Source organism: Saccopteryx bilineata, chromosome 7 (genome assembly GCF_036850765.1).
Source record: "Saccopteryx bilineata isolate mSacBil1 chromosome 7, mSacBil1_pri_phased_curated, whole genome shotgun sequence".
Lineage (NCBI taxonomy): Eukaryota > Metazoa > Chordata > Mammalia > Chiroptera > Emballonuridae > Saccopteryx > Saccopteryx bilineata.
The window spans coordinates 112,060,767-112,080,766 of record NC_089496.1 but is presented as its reverse complement, the minus strand read 5'-3'; the positions used below and the strand labels follow the sequence as shown (position 1 = coordinate 112,080,766).

The 20,000-nt window shown below is 53.4% G+C and overlaps 1 protein-coding gene across 9 annotated transcripts in view; it reads left to right on the top strand.

The window, feature by feature from the left end:
- EBF3 (EBF transcription factor 3) overlaps positions 1 to 20,000 on the top strand; it is a 121,791-nt gene that overhangs the window by 64,997 nt on the left and 36,794 nt on the right. For 5 of the 9 annotated variants that reach the window (XM_066239350.1, XM_066239356.1, XM_066239353.1 and 2 more), the window contains exons 7-8: positions 13,201 to 13,282; positions 16,903 to 17,047. In XM_066239350.1, coding sequence (XP_066095447.1) covers positions 13,201 to 13,282; positions 16,903 to 17,047 — 227 coding nt within the window. The remainder of the gene's footprint in view (positions 1 to 13,200; positions 13,283 to 16,902; positions 17,048 to 20,000) is intronic. The other 4 variants (XM_066239357.1, XM_066239355.1, XM_066239354.1 and 1 more) reach the window with 1 other exon arrangement.

Here is a 20,000-nt window from a genome sequence, read left to right as displayed (position 1 = left end):
TGAAGAGTGTCTGTCTGTGCTTGCTCAGGTTGCAGGCCTACAAATTTACACCTTCTTTCAATTTCCTGCGTGCACTGGAGGAAGTGCGAATAGCTTATTCAGAGGCAGATTAATGCAAACGAGCTGAGGAGGGACATAAATCCACAAGCCGTGACTTGTACCATCATGTAAGTGTAATGGTTATCAACCTGGAATCGGGCGCAGAGTCTCCGCTTAACACGGAGAAAATTTGCTTGATGTCAGAGTATTAGAGTCGTGCCGTAATCTATCCACACACTGTGACTAAATTTTATAGTTCATGAAGCATATTAGTATTACACTCTATCCTGGTACATTCAAAAGGTGATTTCCATTTAGATGCTCGTTTTTCATGAAGATAAATATGACATGAATCATAATTCCCCTGAAGTAAATATTACAAATAATAAAATACTCAGGCAAGCAAGTTGAGGAATGACAGTAATGTTTTCCATTTGTATGGTAAGTGGTGAACCTTGTGGCCTATCAAGTAACAAATTGAATGTTTAATCTTCCTCCATGCAGATTGCGGAGGGCAAAGTGGCCGCGGTCTCACGGCAAATTGAGAGTTCTCTGGTGGCTCGTGGAGTGTCTGCTATTTTGCCTTTGGAGGCCAATAGAGGGTGTCAGCAGAGCTTTGTCAAAATATATCACGGGCATGAAGTTGTAAAATTGCAATTTACCACAAAAAGACTTTGGGATAACGGGCAGATCTTAGGCATACTAAATACACGGCAAATATTTAGAGAGGCTTTGTAAGCAATTTAAATATTGTTAGGGGAAGTTGCTTAGCCTCTGTGGCGCGTCCCAGAGGTAAAGAAAGAAATGTATCCTATCAAGTGGTAAATAGTCTATTCCAAATGATAAAAATATGCGCCAGCCGCCAGCCGATAGAGGTAAACTAATTGGTGGAAGGCAGCTCAGAGCCATGCCAAATATCAGACGAGAGGCTGCCCGGCGGGGGGCCTCACACCTCTCTCCCTGCGTTACCGTCACCGTGCTATCCAGTGCCGGATGTCCCCTTGGCCGATTTTGTCCTCAAACTTTGGGTTCCCTCTGGGCCTTGGGGATTCTGGGGCAGCGACATCTGTCTGGCTGTCCCCATGATTGGAGCAAGGCCGGGGGTCAGTGCCGCACCTGGAGCCCGGTGTTGCGAGACCCCACGGAGGCCCCAGTTCAGGAGCGCTTGTTCGGCATGGCCTGGGGACGCTCGTGCCGCTGAAGGTTCTGTTGTGTATTAATTGAAGCGGCAGCGTCTGTGCTCCGTGAGGATGCCACTAGCATTTTGATGGAGGACGCTGTCCATGCCCAGGCTGCCGAGCCTGGCTGCGCGTGAGGGCGAGGTGGCCGGGCAGGAAAGGGTGCCCTGTGCTGTGCTCTCTGTTCCGGGAGCAAATAAGTGGGGGCTTTTTGCTCTCGGGGAAGTCCTTACCCTCCAGAACCAAAAACAAAGAAAAAACAAAAACAAAAAAAAACAAAAAAACGCCGAAGTGAATTGTGCTCGTTTTCCCCGTGACTTCAGGAGTGCGGGGCGCGCGCCTGCGTCCTGGGGCGCAGCGCTGACCCCTGCCTCTTCTGGCTGTCTGCAGTGGGCACTCACCGAGCATGTGATGTGGCCACAGAAACTAAGTTACGGAATACCACCAACTTTTTTTAACGGGACATTCTGCAGTTCATTTCTCCTGGTGGCTGTCTTTTATCCTGTTCTCCTCAGCCCACATTTTAGGGTTAGGGTGTCTAGTCATTAAAAAGAGAGTGAAGGCCTCCCCTCATCTGTTCCCCTATGCCTAAGAGATCACGTTTGTGAAACTCACCTGGCGGGCGTTGCAGGCCATTTAGCTGTCTGGGACTCTGGAGGCTGTGAATTGGGATGGACAGAGCCCTTGACAGGGAAGGCTGTGGGCAGAGGAGCCCAAGGGGGAAGTTGGGACCTCCAGCTCGGAGGACGGGGTCTGTCCAAAGTTGGCAGAAGGCCGCTGAGTGCCCAGGGCGTCTGCGTGCTCCTCCTCGCCACGTGAGAAGCCCTCTAGTGGGGGCGAGCAGCACTGCACCCTCTCTCTGCCACCCTCACCAACCTTGTCCTTCTGGACTACAGGCTTAGTGGGTACACCCTGCCCCAGCAGGACGACTGTGAAAGGTGTGGGGGGGGCATCCAGGCTTCCTTGTGTCCACCACCCCCAGCACAGCAATCGATGGGGCAGGGCTTGACAGCCAGCAGAGGTGACATGCTGTGTCCTTGGCAGAGTGCATCAGGGGCTTTCTGAGGATGCGAACCTGCCTTGTCCAGTGGGATAGAGGCTGGTCCTGTCAGGTTGGACTCGTGGAAAGTTTCAGCTGTCTTCAGGCCCTTCCCTCACCGCCTCCCCTAAGGCTGAAGAGGGGTGGGGTGGGAGGACCACTTCTCCTGTGGTCACTCCCCTGGCCCACACAGTGCCTCTCTTGAGTCCCTGTGTACTTCGCTCACAACTGGCTTTGGATAATTCTCTACCCTTTTTTTTCTTTTTTCTTTTTTTTTTTGGTAATTGCAGAATCATAAAATATTTTAATTTCAAGGTTAGCAATTTTCTCTTGCATACTTAATTTATAATTAGCTGGTTTATAAACCTGTTCTGCGAATATAATTTTACTGTTGCCAAATGTTCTTCATGAATAATTAAGGGCAAATCCCTATTTATCAAATTATTAATATACCTAATAGCCTTGTTTTCATAAACAAGGCACTGGAGGTGGATTTAAAGGAAACCTCTCCCTGGGATCGAGTGCCAGTTCCCACCATGGCCCGGGCCGCTCTGGTGTCTGCACAGAGGGACACTTGTGCTGTGTTGATGTCACTGCCCCCGGCCTTCTCTCCTCCACAAAGGCCCAGGTATCAGTAGCTGGACAAACACAATGGCCATTCACCGGTGGGACTGGCCTCCTCGGCCCTGCGAACAATGTTGTTGTTTGTTCTAGCCGTTCACCAGGGGCGTTTTTGGGAGGAAAAAGTAACAGATGAAACCACCCTTTCAGCCTTTACAGACTCTCTTTGGCATAACCCTACACCCCCACCCCGCCCTCGCCCTGCCATAGCCATGGTCGTGTTCCTTGTTCCAAGTGAGGGAAAGCCGCTCCTTCGTGAGAGTTTGGATCTCAGGACGCTAGGAGCCGTGGTCCTGGCCCTACGAGTAAGATCTGGGTCCGGAGATGGAGGCAGAGACGAAACTGTGCTTCTGTTGGGGAAGAACGTGGGAAATCAGGCTGTGGGGGGTGGGGGGTGGGGGCCGGTGTGCACAGCACCTGCTGAGGCTCCCACAGCCCCTCCTGTCCTCAGGCCCCTCGTTTCATGGAGGACGACAGAACCGTTCTGCCTCCCCTACGCAAGTTCAGAGCAGTGTCTCCGCCATGGCAGAGGCGTGGCCCCCGCCGGTCCCCGGGAGCCTGAGCGATCGGAACAATAAACAGAGCCCGACACCGCTTCGCTTCGGAACGATGCCTCACGACGCAAAGTTGTGGGGTGTACCGCCACGAGTTTCTACATGGTCTCTCTGTGCTCCTCGCGGGGCGTTCCGGGGTGAGGGGAGTCGGGGGAGCACCCGGCATCTGTCAGGAGTGTGAGAGCAGGCAGCCCGGCCGCTGGGGCCGGTGGTCCCGGTGTGCGCTGTGGCCACCAGCCGGGCCCCCTCAGTCCCCGCCTGGAAGCGGAGGCCAGGGCCATGCTCCCCTCTTCCCGGGGCTGGCATGTGTGAGCCCACACGCCATGTGTGTGCGACTCCGTGTGTATGATTCATTCCAGAGCAGTTTTAGTCCTCATAAAATATTCATTTTGGTTGTGCAGGGCCCTGTAATTGCCATCTCTCACCCTGAATTATTTATACCGCGCACAGACTGACAAAGCTTTGCCATGCGGCCCGAGATGAATCAGAAACACCGATCTTTGCTGCCGACAGCATTATAGTTTCACAAAATATGGCACCGACGTCATTCCGGGCTGCCTCATCTCTGAATCCAGCTTTTCTTGATTTGACATTTTCTTTACTCTTCCATTGTCTTAGTCAGGCAGAAAGGTTGCCTCTTAACTCTGAGCAGCAACCTTTCTTGCCTGCCTGATCGCCTCTGTGCTTCACGGGGCTAATGTATCTTTATTGCCTTCAGTTTTTTATGCTCAGTAACAAGACAGTGCTTGGGCTCACTTTAGAGCCATATATTATACATTAGCGATAAAATGATGCAAATAGTCCTGAATACTCTTCAAACAGATAGTGGAGAACAGCCCGGCCCGAGCTGCTTGTCACAAACACGGAAAATAAAAGGTGACTTGCGAAGTTGGTCGGAGTCGCCTGTCCCCGGCTGTGGACTGCGCGTTGGCCCCGGACGGGGTGATCCCAGGTGGGGCTGAGACGTGTGTACGCTTCTCTGTGGGTGGAGGAAGCACCCACCCCTGCACCCCCATCTTACTTAGCACCTTGAATGCACCCATTCCCCGAGTGTCCTCTTCCTGGCTTCCCTGATGTGTCAGCCAGGCGCTAACAGTGTGTGGCTCCCCGGGGTGGCTATCCCAGCATTAGGACGCCTTTCTCTCCAGGGGGACAGTGTGTGTACTCTCTCTGTCCACTGTCCCCACCCCCATTCTTTGGGAGATGGGCGTTTAGATGCGAGGCGTGGGGATATTTAGGAAAACTGAGTTAATACGAATTAGGTGCTGGGCGGACAGAGCACAACAACTCCTCAAACCCTGCAGAACTAGAAGGAAAGCATCCCTGTGGGCTCTGGGGGTGTGCGTGTGTGTGTGTGTGGGGGGGTCAGGGGCCTGCATTTCTGAGCAGAGACAATGAGAGCCCGCCACAATTCCCAGGGAAAAAAAAAAAGAAAAAAAAAATCCCCGTGTTGCCGGAGGCTCCAGAAAAGCCGCCAGGAGGGACGTGCAGATGTGGAGTTGCACGGTGGCAGCGTGGGGAGCCCAGCCAGCTCCGTGGGTTTTAACACCTTGGTCCTCCTTCCTGGAGCCACAGAAAGGGATTAATTTATGGCCCTTGGCTCATCAACACAGGGAGGTGAGGAGAGAAGCCGGGTGCTGTTCCAAGTAATGGATGACCTGGACACACATTTCTCTTGTATTTGTTGACACGCAGGAGTAATGAAGGCACAGCCTCACACACATGTGCCCCCTCATTAAGCGGCATTACCTGCATTAAAACTAATAATTGCCACTCAGAGCCACGCTCCCATTAATCATTGATAATGTTTTAATAAGTTTTTAATCAGGGCCCTAAAAAGGCTGGAGAGGCCGGTGAAGGCAGCTTCGACACGGGACCCCCCCACTCTGTGCACGCACGGGCTGGGTGTAAAAAAGGGGGTTTTATTATTATTATTATTATTATTATTATTATTATTAGGGGTGGTGTTAATAATAATTTAGCCCCGCCAAGAAGATGGCTCTGGATGAAGCCAGCCGGCAAGGATGGAGAAAGTGGGGGTGTCTGAACCAGAGACGATCTTTCCTGCTTGAACATTGGGGGGAGGTGGAGGAGGAAGAACTATGGGGAAAAAAAGTCCCGTCGTTTTTGAAGGAAGATCGCAGTGGCCGATGGACATCCGCACGGCTGGGGGTAGGGGTGGGGGGAGGGTTTCCTGTGATGGTCACGGGCTTCCTCGGAGGAACGCGCACACGCAGGGAGGGCGTGGCGGGTGGGGGCGGCTCGGCACCTGGAGTTGGGAGAAGCGCGCGCGTACGCGCGGACCACTTCGTCTCTGCCCGCCGGAGTCTCTGCGAAGTCTCCCCTGGAGCTGGCAACAAGTCACGGGGGGCATCTGACGTGAGCCAAGTGATGCTGGCATTTTTCTTAAGTAAAGGAGCTGCGTGATCAGAGCTGGCAAATAGAGCCGTGTCCGGAGGGAGAGGGGAAGCTGTTTTAATGAGCCCTCAGCAAAAGACAAAATACAGACTGATTGACAGCGCGAATGATCTGCCCGGGAAATAATGTCAGGGCTGCAGCGCCCGTTAGAAATAGAGAAATAGGTAAAAAAAAAAAAAAAAAAAAAAAAAAAAAAAAAAAATGGAGGTGCGGGGTGGGGGTGAGGAAAAAAAATAAAAAGAGAGAAAGATAGGCACTTGAAACGGAAGGCCTGGTGTAAATACAGCGCCCATCACGCCGCTCTTGTGTTGCGCGGTTGACTTCTTTTAAACAGATAACCTTTATCAAAACTATCATGAAATATCAGAACAGTTACGGGAAAAGACTAACTAGAATCCTGACAAGCGCAGCCGGGGCGGGCGCCCTGCTGGGGCCATGTGCGCGTGGAGCTCTGGCAGGCGCTTTGCTTGCCTAGGGTGTCTACCTGGGTTTTACTTATCGGAACACGTTAAAAAAAAACCCACCCGGAAAAGTTTAATGCAAGTCATACAAATTTCTCCGACGAGAGGGCCCCGGCAGGCTCTGGGCTGGAGGAGGTGGGAGCAGGGAGGGGGGCACCGTGGACCTGGCCGGCAAAGCTATTAAATCCCATCAGATCTTCTTGGCGTCATTTTAATGAGAATCATTGCGGAAGAACAAGATCATGGTATCTATGAGAGCCTCTTGACAGCCAGCGCTGAAATTGTGATGGAGAGAAAAAACCATTATAGCCCAGATTTAGCGATAAGGCTCTTCTTTGGAGGGACAGTCGGGGCCCTGGAGCGGCTCCAGACCGGGAAGGGTTAATTTTCTAAACCTAATAACGTTCGATAGTGAGGTATTTGTCAGGAGATAAAGAAGTGATAGAATCTGGGAAGTGGGTCCCTGGGCGATTGTAGTACAAATATTGTTAATGCGGTGTGGTTACTCCAGCGCAGGAAAGTAAAATAGCCCTCATCCACGGGAGACGGGCTCTGCTACAGTGGAGCGCACCTCCAGACAAAGGCCAGCCGTCGCTGAACTAGGAGTCAAGCCGCGGATATTTTCAAATCCTCCTCTACCTCCGCATTTACATGCAGGGCAGCGTGCGTGCGGGGGCGGGGGGGGGGGACGGGAGGAAAGGGGGGGCGTGCCGGTGGCCACAGAGTCTGGGGGAGCCTGGGGACCTGCCGTGGGGAAGTCAGGCAGCCCAGCCTTCTCTCCTAGGGAGGGGGGCGGTGCCCCCCTCCTCACAAAGGACATCTGGGCCCAGCTGTAAAATTCAATACTGTCACCCTCTGCCCCCTTTCCTGGTGACGTCATGTAGGCACAAGTATATGAGACCCATAACTTGAAATGTACAAGAATTTAATAAGTCTGGTGTTAAAGCAATTTGTCATGGCATATTTGAAGAATAAATCAGACTAATGGAGCAGATTCTCCCCCCCCCCCCAGCCCTCCCGTCCGGCCTGGAAGAACGTGAGACTTGTAATAGCTAATGGCAGGAGAGGGGGAAAAAGAGAGGCCTGACATTAAGACCCTCGCATTTTGGAAATCCGATCCGTATTGACCTGTGTCCTATCTCGCCGCGCAGATCTGATGTCAGCAGAATGTAGTCTTGTGTAGGAACTGCTCATTACAGGTTTTGTGAAGGAGGCACTGTCTCTCAGCACCAGAACCCGATCGGCTAGGATTGCTCAGTAATCAATATGGTAGCGGCTGATGGCCGGGCGCGCACGCCACAGCTGTGGCCACTGCTTTCAGGGACTTCCCAGTAATTAGCAGGGACTTCGAGGAAGCACTCCACCCGGTCACTTGCTTATCAGCCAGAGAGACCACTCCACCAGTCACTTGCTTATCAGTCAGAGAAAAGTCTCTTAAAGGCTCTGTCTCTTAATTTGACTCTTTTTAACTGTTTACTTCCAAGAGTGTAGTCACCCGGGCAGGGCTGCAGCCAGGGCAGCCTTGAGAGGGTCATTGGCCTGTCTTCCTGCTCCTCTCTGGGGGTGGGGTGGGGCGGGGTGGGGGGTGGGAGGTTGGTATGGAGAGGGGCAGGGACTTTTCCGTTGTGATAAAATGAAAGCCAGAGTGACCTCACTGGAAATTAGCCATTTCAAGCTGAACAGTTCAGCGGCATTTCATTTGCCCACGAGGTTGGGCATCACCACCACCAGCTTCTGCTTGCAGATGTTTCTGTCACCCCGAAATAAAACCCTGAGCTCACGAAGCCCATTGCTCCCAGGCCCTGGCACCCACCCATGGGTGGGTGGTGACTTGTTACAACTGCCTGGTCTGGTTGGCTTTTCCACGCTCACGTTTTTCATGCCGAGGCGGTTGCATAGGAAACGGCCTCCTGGCGTTGTGTTCCTCGTCAGCCTCAGAACCGGGGTGGGGTGGGGGGTGGATCTGGAATGGGGTCTCCGCCGTTTGCGGGGACCCCCAGAAGCTGTCAGTGCCCTGATTCCCATGTGAATGCCTTGAGGTTTTTGATGGATGACACGGAGGCTCATCTCTTCCATCGCGAGTTTGTGTGCCGCTTATGCTTATTAAGAGCTAGCTCTGCCCTACAATAGCCGATGAACCCCGCCCCGCCCCGCCCATGAAAGAGGCGGGCGTTTTTCTTTCTGGACTTAGATTTCCCATCGTTCCCATAATTGAGGCCCGAGAGAAGATCAGCCACTAGGCTGCGGCTGGAGGTCAGCGGAGGCGTTTGGCAGAGTCCAGGGCTCCTTCCTGTGAGTGGCACCTAACCCGGGCTGAGGTGGCCACGGAGGAATCCCGCTCCTGTCTCCACGGGGCCGCGCGGGGGGCCACACCTTGCAATGGGGCCGTCACATACATCTTCAAGAACTGACCTAGGCCAAGCCTGACCCGTCTTAAAAAGTAACAATGACCAAAAAATAAAATAAAATAATTCCCCATGCAGAGGGTTCCTGGGATGCCATGATTTCAAACGAGTGAGTCCCACCAACACGGAAATGGCACCAGGCTCCCCTGGTCACCAGGGCGGTCAGCCCAAGCTCGCCACTGCCTTGCTAAAGAGACAGTCTCTCCCTCCTTTAAGCAGAAGGACAGGAATCATTTTGACATGAGTGGTGGCTTCCGTTGGGTGATAAGCAGCTGTGTGGGGACAGGCAGTGGGGACGGGAGGGGGTATGCATTACCTGACGCTCGCTGGTGACAGTGTATCAGCGGTTTGGCCACGGGTCAGGTGCGGCTTCGTGCTGGACGTGGGCAAGTGCCTCTCGGCTGGGGGCAGGGGCGGGGCGGGGGGGGAGACGGTGTTAGCTGAAGCGACTCTCCTCACTTTTCTCTGACAAACCAAATTCATTCCTGACGTAATTGATAACGGCCTTGGCCAATTATTTCACACATTACAATACACAGAGGCCTCTTGCAGGTTCTGCAGGGCTGTAATTAGCTATGCTAATATCCCCTTTATTGGCCCTAATATTGCTCAACACCTTTTGCCATCCCGGAACCCACGAGAGCCCGTGGCCTGTCAGGACCGCTGATTATTGAGAAGTATAGCTTTAATCAAACGTAATTGCAGTTAATTTTTCTCTCCTGCTCTCTGTTGCCAGTGTCTAATGCCACGGACTCCTTGATATTCCATTAAATTACAATTAAACAGCCTCCTTTGTTTCTGATCGTCCTGTACAACGCCACAAAGTTCTGGGGCGGCGTGCGGGAGCGCTGCTTGGTCCTAATTGCCTGCTTGCTCACCGAGGGCCAATTTGCACAATACCCATGTAGAATTTAAACAGTGCCTAATGTAATGGAGATTACACAGGAGCCTAACACTACAATTAAAATGATTTTCATCAGATCGAGGAGCTCTGGTTAATCAGCTTCATAAAAGTAAATATAAATGAACTAATTCATCGCTTAAACACACAGATCCGGAAGGCGACTTCTAGATGAGTCGCTGCTTCCCCCCCCTGCCCCCCCAGGTAGGGTACCTGGGGGCAGCCCCGCTTACACACGCTGTACGCCATGACCCGTCCTAGGCCCTGGGTCCCAGCCTCATCAGCGCCGATTCTGACCCATGCCACCGGGACCCGACTTTCAACTTTCCCTCTGCAGGTGCACTGGCTGTGGCCACCGCCCCAGTTGGAGAGGTCGAGCCACTGTCCCCTGCAGAAAGGGCAGGCCCGGGCTCTGCCAGCTCTCACTCAGGGTCTCTGTTGCTGGGCGCAGTGGGCAGAGGCCCCGTGCCTGTGTTCCCAGGGCTTCTGAGTTAGAGGGACGGCCCCAAAACCCGTTCTTAGAACCAGCGAGATCCAACCAGATGGCATCTTCTCCCCTAATCCCTGAATGCTCTGCAGGTGGACACCTGCTTTCAGGGGTAATGAGACCACACCTCCCTCATGCCCTCCCTGCTGCTAACCACCGTGGAAAAACCTTCCAGGGTTCTGCTTCATCTCAGAGCGGAATATTACTAGGGGGGAGTTGTGACTGGTGCTCCCCTCCTGCCTGAGAGAAACAAGTAAATAAAGCCCATATTTCAAGCTTGATTTACTCCGGTACCTGCTGTGAAAGATGATGACTCTTTAGGGAAATAAAGACAGGGTCAGGGAATTAGTGCACATAATGGTCATTCTGACGACGGGCCAGCAGCCGCTGCGGAAACTACACACTGTACACAATTAAGCGTAATGTGCTAATGACAGGTTAGAATTTTTATCGCCTCTGCCATTGAGCCGCACGTCGGCGTGGCGCAGTAATAAAGAGTTTATTGGTGTGAAAGCCAAAGATTTTCTGACATAGGAGAGATTTTTCCTTCCCTAACAAGAGGGTTAAGTCCTTTGTGTACCAGCCTCTGGAAGAGAGATATGTAAAGTGACTGTCAGATATTTCTTAGGGAGGAAAAAAAAAAAGGCAGCCCATGAAAGGGTTATTGAGTATAGGATGAAAATTACCATTTGACCTCCCACATCTTCGTCGGGGCCTTCAGTTGGCTCAGCCCCTCTCCGAACATTGGGACAGCGCGTTTCACCGAGCCTTGGGTGTTGAGTGTGCGCTGGTACGCCGACGTGAACGTGCACAGCATCAGCGGTCAGCGGGCCGGACGGGGCTGCCCCCTCATGGAGGCTTGAGTGAATCCTTGAGTTCCTTGTCACCAGTGCAAGGGTGAAATGTAGGCACGGGGTCTCCCTCCTCCCAGTTGAAGCTGCCCTTGTCCCCGCATGCATCCCTCGCGCAGTCTGTGTCCCCGGGGCCGCGCTATTTGACAGCACTCTGCTCCCCCAGGGCCGCACGCTCCAACCTGTCCCAAGCCCCATCCACGGCTTGTGAGACACTGGGAGGGGAGCCCGTCTGAGATAAGAGCGTGTGTGAGCATCCCTGCCCCAGAGAACCCCCGGCACCCAACTTTGTGGAGCTCATTTTCGCACCCGACAACAACAGACAGACTGGCAAGGCCCTGCTGGCCCTTGTGCCGTGCGAGGCAGAGAGGCTGGTCAGGCAACCTCCCGAACCTGCTCTCTGCTCTCTCAGAGGCTCAGGGGTGAACCAGCTAAAAAGACATGGAGGAATTTAAAGGGGCCTCCTCTGGAGGTCAGTCGGGGGTGTGTGTGTGTGTGGGGGGGGGGAGACTCCTTCCCATCACAAAAGGAGTTCTTGGAGAGACGGCTCCATACAGATGAGCCGCTTCTCAGGCAGCCAGCCGCCCGCTCGGGAGATTAGCTGGCCCGTAATGTGCGGCATAATTGCACCGCACAGCTCTCCCCGAAGTGAAAACCTAATTGCCTGAGAGGACGATAACTTTGTGACGCCTCACCTTGTTAGGCCCTTTCTGATGCTGTTCAAGTGCGGAGTGGCCGCAGGTGCACCCAATTTACCTCGCTGCCGCGGCGCATGGAGTTTAATTGCGGTGGTGGTTAGGAAAAATTGGTGGGTGGAATTTCAAGTGACCGGCAGCGCTGGCGGCAGATGGTGGGGTGTTCAGAGGCACCGGGAGCTCCAGTGTAGGTAAGGTGAGTTCATAGAAAAGATGTAAAATTCCAGCCCTAAGTCAGCGAGGCCGCACCGTCCGTAAGAATGTGGAATTAGGCAGACACGCTTCTTCCACCGCCCACCCGAGTTTCTCCCATCCCAGTGGGAGGCATCCAGGGTCTGTTGGGGCATGAATTGGGGACGGACCTCGGTCTCCTGAGGCCCCTTGTTTCCAAGTACGAAGACTGTCGACCTGGACCCTTGAACACACCAGGTTGGGTTCAAGGAAGTCATGTGGAAACCTCCTAAGAAATGAATCGTCCTCGGTTGGGACAGGCGGCCTTTGCAAAGAAAATGGAGAAGATAGATCCTCGTGCCATCTTGTTGGATGGGATGCCCAGACACCCGGTGAGGCATGAGCCCGGCCTTCCCAAGATGAGGCACAGGGGACCCTGTTGTCCCCATGGTCGGGTGTTATAATGACGGCCAGGCTCCCAGTGTCTGCCCTGTGAACCAACGCTTCCGCATTTGTCTCTTGAGTGTGCTGGGATGAGGGGACAACGTGACAATGTTTGTCACAGCATCTCAGCATGCTGTCAGAACCCTACTTCTTCATGCCCGCCACGCAAGGGCAGAGCTCGGCAAAAAATAGCCCTGCGTCCGGTTTGGGACGGCCGGCTTCTCTTCTGCTGCCTGAGAACAGGCATCATGGTCATACTGAGGGTCGTTGACTATTCCCTTAAAAACTCACGTGGACCCTTCACAGAAGTCATGGTAGCCCCTGCCACGGCCCTCCGCATCCTTTCTTTTCTTAGGAGTTGTACCTATTATAACTTGAAGAATGCATCTTAAAAGTGTGTTTACTTAGGCAGTGATGGCCCTGGGAGTCGGGCTGCCGGAGAGAGTGCCCGGGTCCAGTGACATTTGAATTTCGGATACACAGAGCATAACTTTCCAGGATAGGTGTGTCCTTCAGCTTGGCCATCCTAAAAAAAAAAAAAAAAAAAAGCAAGTTCAGTGGGCACGTGCTTCTGTGTGCTGAAGCCAGCAGTCCCTCCGGGCTCGCGTGTCCCGAATGGTTCACAGTCCGTTGTGCAAAGAGGGAGGCAGGACATGGCCCGTCCAAATCACAGTCATTCTAACAGAACTTGGAAACCCATCCTGTCAAGACCAACCTGTGTCACTCCCTCTGTAGGAAGGTCCTCCAGGCTGTCCATTAGACCCAGGCACTGGCCTTGTCCCCTGTCCCGGGCAGCCAGCAGATGGGCGGGATGGGTGGGGGGTGCCTTCACTGCTCCTCGTGCAAAAGTGTCTTTCAAAAAGTATGTGTCTCTTTGTCTGATCACCCTAACAGATGTACATTTGTTTTTGTTCTTGTTTTTTTGTATTTTTGTAGATTCTTTCTAAAGTTTTTCCTCAAGTGCAACCAGAACTGTCTGAAGAATGCGGGCAACCCTCGGGACATGCGCCGATTCCAGGTACACGCCCACAGGCGCAGGGCCAGCCGGACTCTCAGGTGGAATTTGAATTCTCCGATGTAGCCATTGTTCAGAAACCGATCATTCGTCCTCAAGGGGGCTTGAGTGTACACCCCAAGTGGTTCATGGGATCACACCCTTAAAATCAAATGCCTGAAAAAAGCCGGTCTGGCATGGTCAGCGTGCCTGGTTCATTGTGTCCACTCAGTCGTTCGTTCAGAACCCAAGAGGGACTGGCAGCAGCACTGAGAACATGACCTTTGATTCTGCCCCGGTTCCCGGGTGCCGTTAGGCTGGGAGCTTGGGACACCCAGAAATCAGATTGGTTGGAGCTGTAGGTCCGTCTGGCTTTCTGCTTCCACGCAGCTGTGGTGGTGGTGGTGGGGGGAGCGTGCATCTCAAAGGGACACTTCCAGAAATTTTCAATTAGAGTCCTCTGAACATTGGCCTCTACATGTAGCCTGTCCCTCTGTTCCACGTGGCTCTGCACGTTGATGGATTAGAATGTGGAATCCGTGCTGGAGATCTCTCAGGAATCCGTTGGTTGGTTGATTTTTCAGGGGGAGAGGGCTATGCTTGCGACCCGGCCCTCCTCATGAAAGGGAGCCTCTCACCTGTTGGATGCTGGCCTTTGATAAATTCCAGAACGTTTCCCAGCTGAGCCCCCCCACCCCAGGCCCAATGCGTTCTCCCTTCCTGAGGTCCTTGCCTGGTGGTCCCGGACTGCTCCCGGACCTGGGCTTCACCTCGAGGAGAGAGCTGGGGCCCTGGGTTGCGTTCAGGGATCAGGGATGAGCCCGCTTCCTGGTTTTCTTGCCTTTGTTTGTGAAGGATTAGGAGGTTACTTCAGGGTGGAGGCTACTCTGCCCCCCATGATGGATTTATTTTGCTGATTTTCGTTGTGAAAATGTTCTGGGCTGGGTTACCAACCTGCCGCTGGTCCCTACCAACCAGAAAGGCACCTGGCAGCTACTAGAAGGGGCAGCTACATTGGATGAGTAGCCATCAACTTGCTCAAGGTGGAGTTTTCTTTTTTTATTTAGAAATTTAACTTATGCTTTAGCCTTTTAGCAAAACATGTGACACCGGCCTTGACAGCCAACCCAGTCAATCAGAGAGACGTTAACAGGCAGCCCACTCAGCCAATCCGAGAAGCGTTTGGGCTCTGGAGCCGGGACCGTGTCTCTCGCCAGCAGTGGGGCCTCTCTTCTGTTTCTTGCCCAGGCTTCCCAGGTGCTGTTGATCTGTCTGAGCAGAGTGGGGGTCACGAGCAAGCCCACCGGTGGCCCAGGGCAGCAGCAGTTACACAGTGGAGCTGCAGCTCCTAGGAAGATGTGCCCCCCACCCCCAGTTAACGTCTCTCTAGCTAATCCCTGCCTCTCAGAGGGTTAACTGGACCTCACGGGAGGGCAGGCTTGCCCAGTATTCCCACCTGGCTTCCCAGGCTCAGCACCTTGATGTAGGTGCGGCTCAGGGCAGGCCCAGGCCCAGCGGGGGGCCGGGCAGCTTACGGCGTGTCTGTTTTCTCTCTGCTGAACAACGCTCTTTTCTCCCTTGGTGGCTGACCTATATATAGATGACAGCAAAGACAGTGTCCTGTATTTTATTTTTACCTTCCTGGTGTCTTTCACACGCCATAGTCTAGGAGTCTTAGAAGGGCCGCGCCTGTGTTTCGGTGTCAGCAGCATGTCTTTGCAGCCCCCTTGGGTAGAGTGCCGGGGTGGGGCTGCCAGACAGACCGGAGGAGGGCGTCTGGGTCCGCAGGAGCAGTCCTGTGCCACCGGGTCCCGAGGGCCACCAGGGTGTGCGGGAGCCCCCTCTCTACCAGGGCAGTGCAGGGCCCCCTTCTGGGCCACGGAGGAGAGGCCGAGGGAGCTGAGCCCTGGTCTGGGGACACTGATGGCAGCCTGTGTCCAGCGCAGAGGGGCCTGGCACTGCAGAGACTCCAGTAGTCTCGTGATGCCCAGAGGGGAGGGACCTGTTGGTGGGGGGAGCGTCCCGTGAGGGAGCTCTGGGGGTGCAGTGCTCCCGGGCCTGCCTCAGGCTGCTTGTGGGGCCAGAAACTTCCATAAAAGAGCTACAGCTAACCTGTGCGTTCGTGGGCAGCTGCATAGCTTTGGCCTTTTCTTAATCCATAACTATGATTTTTTATCAGTTGTTTCTCCCTAAAGGATGGGGTTTTTGTTTTGTTTTTTAGAGTCATTTTAGGTTTACAGGTGACAGGTTTTCATATTTGACAAGAGTATAGAGCATTCCAACAGACTCCCTGGACACCGCTCCCTCAGTTTCCCTGATGGTTCGGGCCGTGCACGATGTGGTACCTTCGCCATACCGGAGGAGCTGATAGGGTTACATTGTTACCCAGGTCCACTGGGGCTTCTCGTGGCCATTTATGGGGTGTATTCTGACCTCTGAAGACCGAGCAGAACAAGGACATGATCCCGTCTGGTTTCCCTGCTTACACCACACGTTTCCCTGGGGGGGGTGTTTCTTAGGTGGTGCTGGTCCTAGCCTCTGCCCCCAGGTGGCAGACAGCCAGGTTCCTTGCCTCCCCTCTTCCCCTCCCCCACCCCCTCTCTCCCTCCACCCAAATCCAGGCTCCAGCCCCAGGGCTTCTGTGGCAAGGTGTCCGGCCCCCCGCACCCCCCAGGCTGGACCTGGGCCCCTGTCTTTGCTGTTCCAGCTACCCTGGAAATAAGTCACACAGACACTCCCCATGAAGGAAATATCTCAAGGCTGGGTGGGTAGTGATTTCCCTCTCCTGAGTCCATGAAGGGTGGGGCGTTTTGGGATGCTGGTCACCTGGGACCATCCCCCCAGGTCCCAGGTCTCGTCTCCATGCCCCTCCTGCACGAGTTCCTTTTTCACTTTCCCTGCAAGTAGGAGATCCCTCTCCCCCTCCCTTCTCCGTCTCAACCCCCTCTGACCTGGACCTCAGATGGGAGTCTCTCACCCCAAGAAGAGGACATTCCCTTAGCAGACCAGGGTCCCTGCCACCCTTTCAGTGAACTTGAGAACGGACCCCCCCCCCACTGAAAACACTCCCACCCCTGTTCACACTGAGCTCAGTCAGCCTTTTCAGATGCAAAAACGTTCATGACCAGACATCCCATGGAACTGTGAAACTGACCCCTGTCCTTGCTAGCACGTGGATGGTAGGGACGCTCGGGTTTATGAAGCCTTTTTTTTTTTTTTTTTTTTTTGGCAACAACTGACACCTCACCGCTCTTCAAGGAGGACAGTCTCCAGCGAACTAATTTTAATTAGATAAACTATCTAATCAATATGTGAACAGATCAATCAAAACAGCAGCTTTAAAATGAGTGCCCAGAGGGGTGTTTCTGAAGCGAATGGCTAGAAGAGTATGTCTGAATTGAATGCACTTGTTAGCATAATAGGAGATTAAACTGTAATTAGGGTAGCAGGTTTTGAAGAGAAGCAATTTCTAGTCAAAACAAAACCAAACAAAACCACCCACCCACCTACCCCAATTAGCCAAAAAAAAAAAAAACGCAAACAAAACAAAAGCTGACAGCGGAGCCCTCAGGAAACAGTGCGCACCATGGGGGGCGGGGGCTTGCCGTCCCAACTCCAGTCTCACGTCCACTTCGTCTTCACAGGTTGTTGTGTCGACCACCGTCAACGTGGACGGCCACGTGCTGGCCGTGTCCGACAACATGTTTGTGCACAACAACTCCAAACACGGGCGGCGGGCACGCCGCCTCGACCCGTCAGAAGGTACGGCCCCTTCTTATCTGGACAATGGTAGGCACATGCTACATGTCTTTTTACTTTTATTTGCGATGCTTCTTTTTCTTTGCACCATTCTTTCCTGTTGATTCATGTTGTGTTACTCTCCCCAGACCCCCTCTCCTCCCCACTGGTTAGCCACCCCCCTTGCCCAGCAGGACCTGGGGGCTCCCAGAGTGGCCCGGGACAGGGTCCTCTTCGGCCTCCCCCCCCCCCGCCCTGCAGCGAGGGGCGCGGCCGCCCCCACTCACCTCACCTGCCCCGGCCCTCGCTGCGGTGCTTTGTTCATTTCTAAGCTTTCTTTTGCTTAGAGCTTTTCTTGGAATTTTGATTTATTTGGTTTTTATTTTTGGCTTGTCCTACACCCCCATCCAGAAGGTCATCCCCAGACACTTTGTGCATGTTTTGGTGGGTGGTTCCACCTTGATATCATCAACTTAGATTGCAGTCCAGGATCATCTCCTGCCCCTGAATAGATGGATGGACGGTGGATGGACGGACGGAGAGACGGACGGATGGGTGGTAGATGGATGGATGGATGGATGGTGGGTGGGTGGTGGGGAGATGGTGGATGGATAGATGGTAGATGGATGGTGGATGGATGGATGGTGGGTGGATGGATAGATGGTGGATGGATGGTGGATGGATGGATGGTGGATGGATGGATGGTGGGTAGATGATGGATGGATGGATGGTGGATGGATGGATGGTGGGTGGATAGATGGTGGGTAGATGATGGATGGATGGATGGTGGATGGATGGTGGGTGGATGATGGGTGGATGATGGATGGATGGTGGGTGGATGATGGATGGATGGTGGATGGATGGATGGATGGTGGGTGGATGGATGGTGGGTAGATGGTGGATGGATGGTGGGTAGATGATGGATGGATGGTGGATGGATGGATGGATGGTGGGTGGATAGATGGTGGTTAGATGATGGATGGATGGATGGTGGATGGATGGTGGGTGGGTAGATGGTGGATGGATGGATGGTGGATGGATGGTGGGTGGATGATGGGTGGATGATGGGTGGATGGTGGGTGGATGGTGGATGGATGGATGGATGGTGAGTGGATGGATGGTGGGTGGAAGGATGGTGGGTAGATGGTGGATGGATGGTGGGTGGGTGGATGGATGGTGGGTAGATGGTGGATGGATGGATGGTGGGTGGATGGATGGTGGGTGGGTAGATGGTGGGTGGATGGATGGTGGGTGGATGGATGGTCGGTAGATGGTGGATGGATGGTGGTGGATTGATGGATGGATGGTGGGTAGATGGTAGATGGATGGATGGTGGGTGGATAGATGGTGGGTAGATGGTGGGTGGATGGATGGTGGGTGGGTAGATGGTGGATGGATGGATGGTGGGTGGATGGATGGTGGGTAGATGGTGGATGCATGGATGGTGGATGGATGGATGGTGGGTGGATGGATGGATGGTGGGTGGATGGATGGATGGTGGATGGATGGATGGTGGGTGGATGGATGGTGGTGGATTGATGGATGGATGGTGGTAGATGGATGGATGGTGGGTAGATGGTGGATGGATGGATGGTGGGTGGATGGATGGATGGTGGGTGGATAGATGGTGGGTGGGTAGATGGTGGATGGATGGATGGTGGGTGGGTAGATGGTGGATGGATGGATGGTGGGTGGATGGATGGATGGTGGGTGGATGGATGGTGGGTGGATGGATGGATGGTGGATGATGGGTGGATGATGGGTGGATGGTGGATGGATGGATGGTGGTGGATTGATGGATGGATGGTGGGTGGATGGTGGATGGTGGATGATGGGTGGATGATGGGTGGATGATGGATGGATGGATGGTGGGTGGATGGATGGATGGTGGGTGGATGGATGGTGGGTGGGTAGATGGTGGATGGATGGATGGATGGATGGTGGGTGGATGGTGGATGATGGGTGGATGATGGATGGATGGATGGTGGTGGATTGATGGATGGATGGTGGGTGGATGGATGAATGATGGGTGGATGGTGGATGGATAGATGGTGGGTAGATGGTAGATAGATGGATGGTGGATGATGGATGGTGGGTAGATGGACGGATGGTGGGTGGATAGTGGGTGGGTGGATGGTGGGTGGATGGACGGATAGTGGATGGATGGACAGATGGATGGGTGAATGGATAGATAGAGGGTGGGACATCTCTTATGGGAGCAAGGTGGAGAGTGTGAGAAAAAACAGCATAAAGTGTTTTATACCAATGCTTCCAAGTAACTTCTTGTTTTGCTTGCTAGAAGACCTTTGGTAAGAGAGACAGGCAGGGAGGGGTGCTCTTGAGCCTCAAGCCAGAGCTCAGAAACACGTGGGTCCAGTAGTCTTTGCCGAGCCCCTCACTCACGCCCCGCTGCGTGCCTGCACACAGGCCCCCGCGACAGATCAGGCTCCTGTAGAACCAGATCCCTTTTTCTCTATAAAACAGTTGGTAATAATCATGAGTCTGACCAATAGGAATCCCTGAGAAAGTAATGTGAGTTTTGTTTTTTTTAAACCGAATTGTAAACAAAACAGCATGATTCAGTCCTTTAGACACAAAATGCCCATCCAGCCAAGCAGTATTAAGACAGATCCCCGTTCTGAGGTCTCGCATTCAGGAGCCACCCTCGAGGTGGGCGGACATGTCCCCAGGGACAGGGATGGAGTGTGGGCAGAGGGTCCGGATGAGGAACGATTCAGGCGTGGAGACCAGGGGACAGTTTATGAAGCTGCGGTGGCCCACAGAAACAAACCAATTTGTTTTCCCCCATTAATGACTAAGGTATAAGAGGACAAAATATAATAATTAATGGTGGCCCCGGGCGCTGGAGTCATTAGACTCCATGACGTACTGTTTATCTCCTTCCTGTGCGCTGAAGGTAGGTGTGTGCTTTGCCTAGCAACCGTCACTAATGAGGCTCACAGTTAAGAAGGGTGAGTCCCTGTCCTCGTCCCTGTGTCCCCAG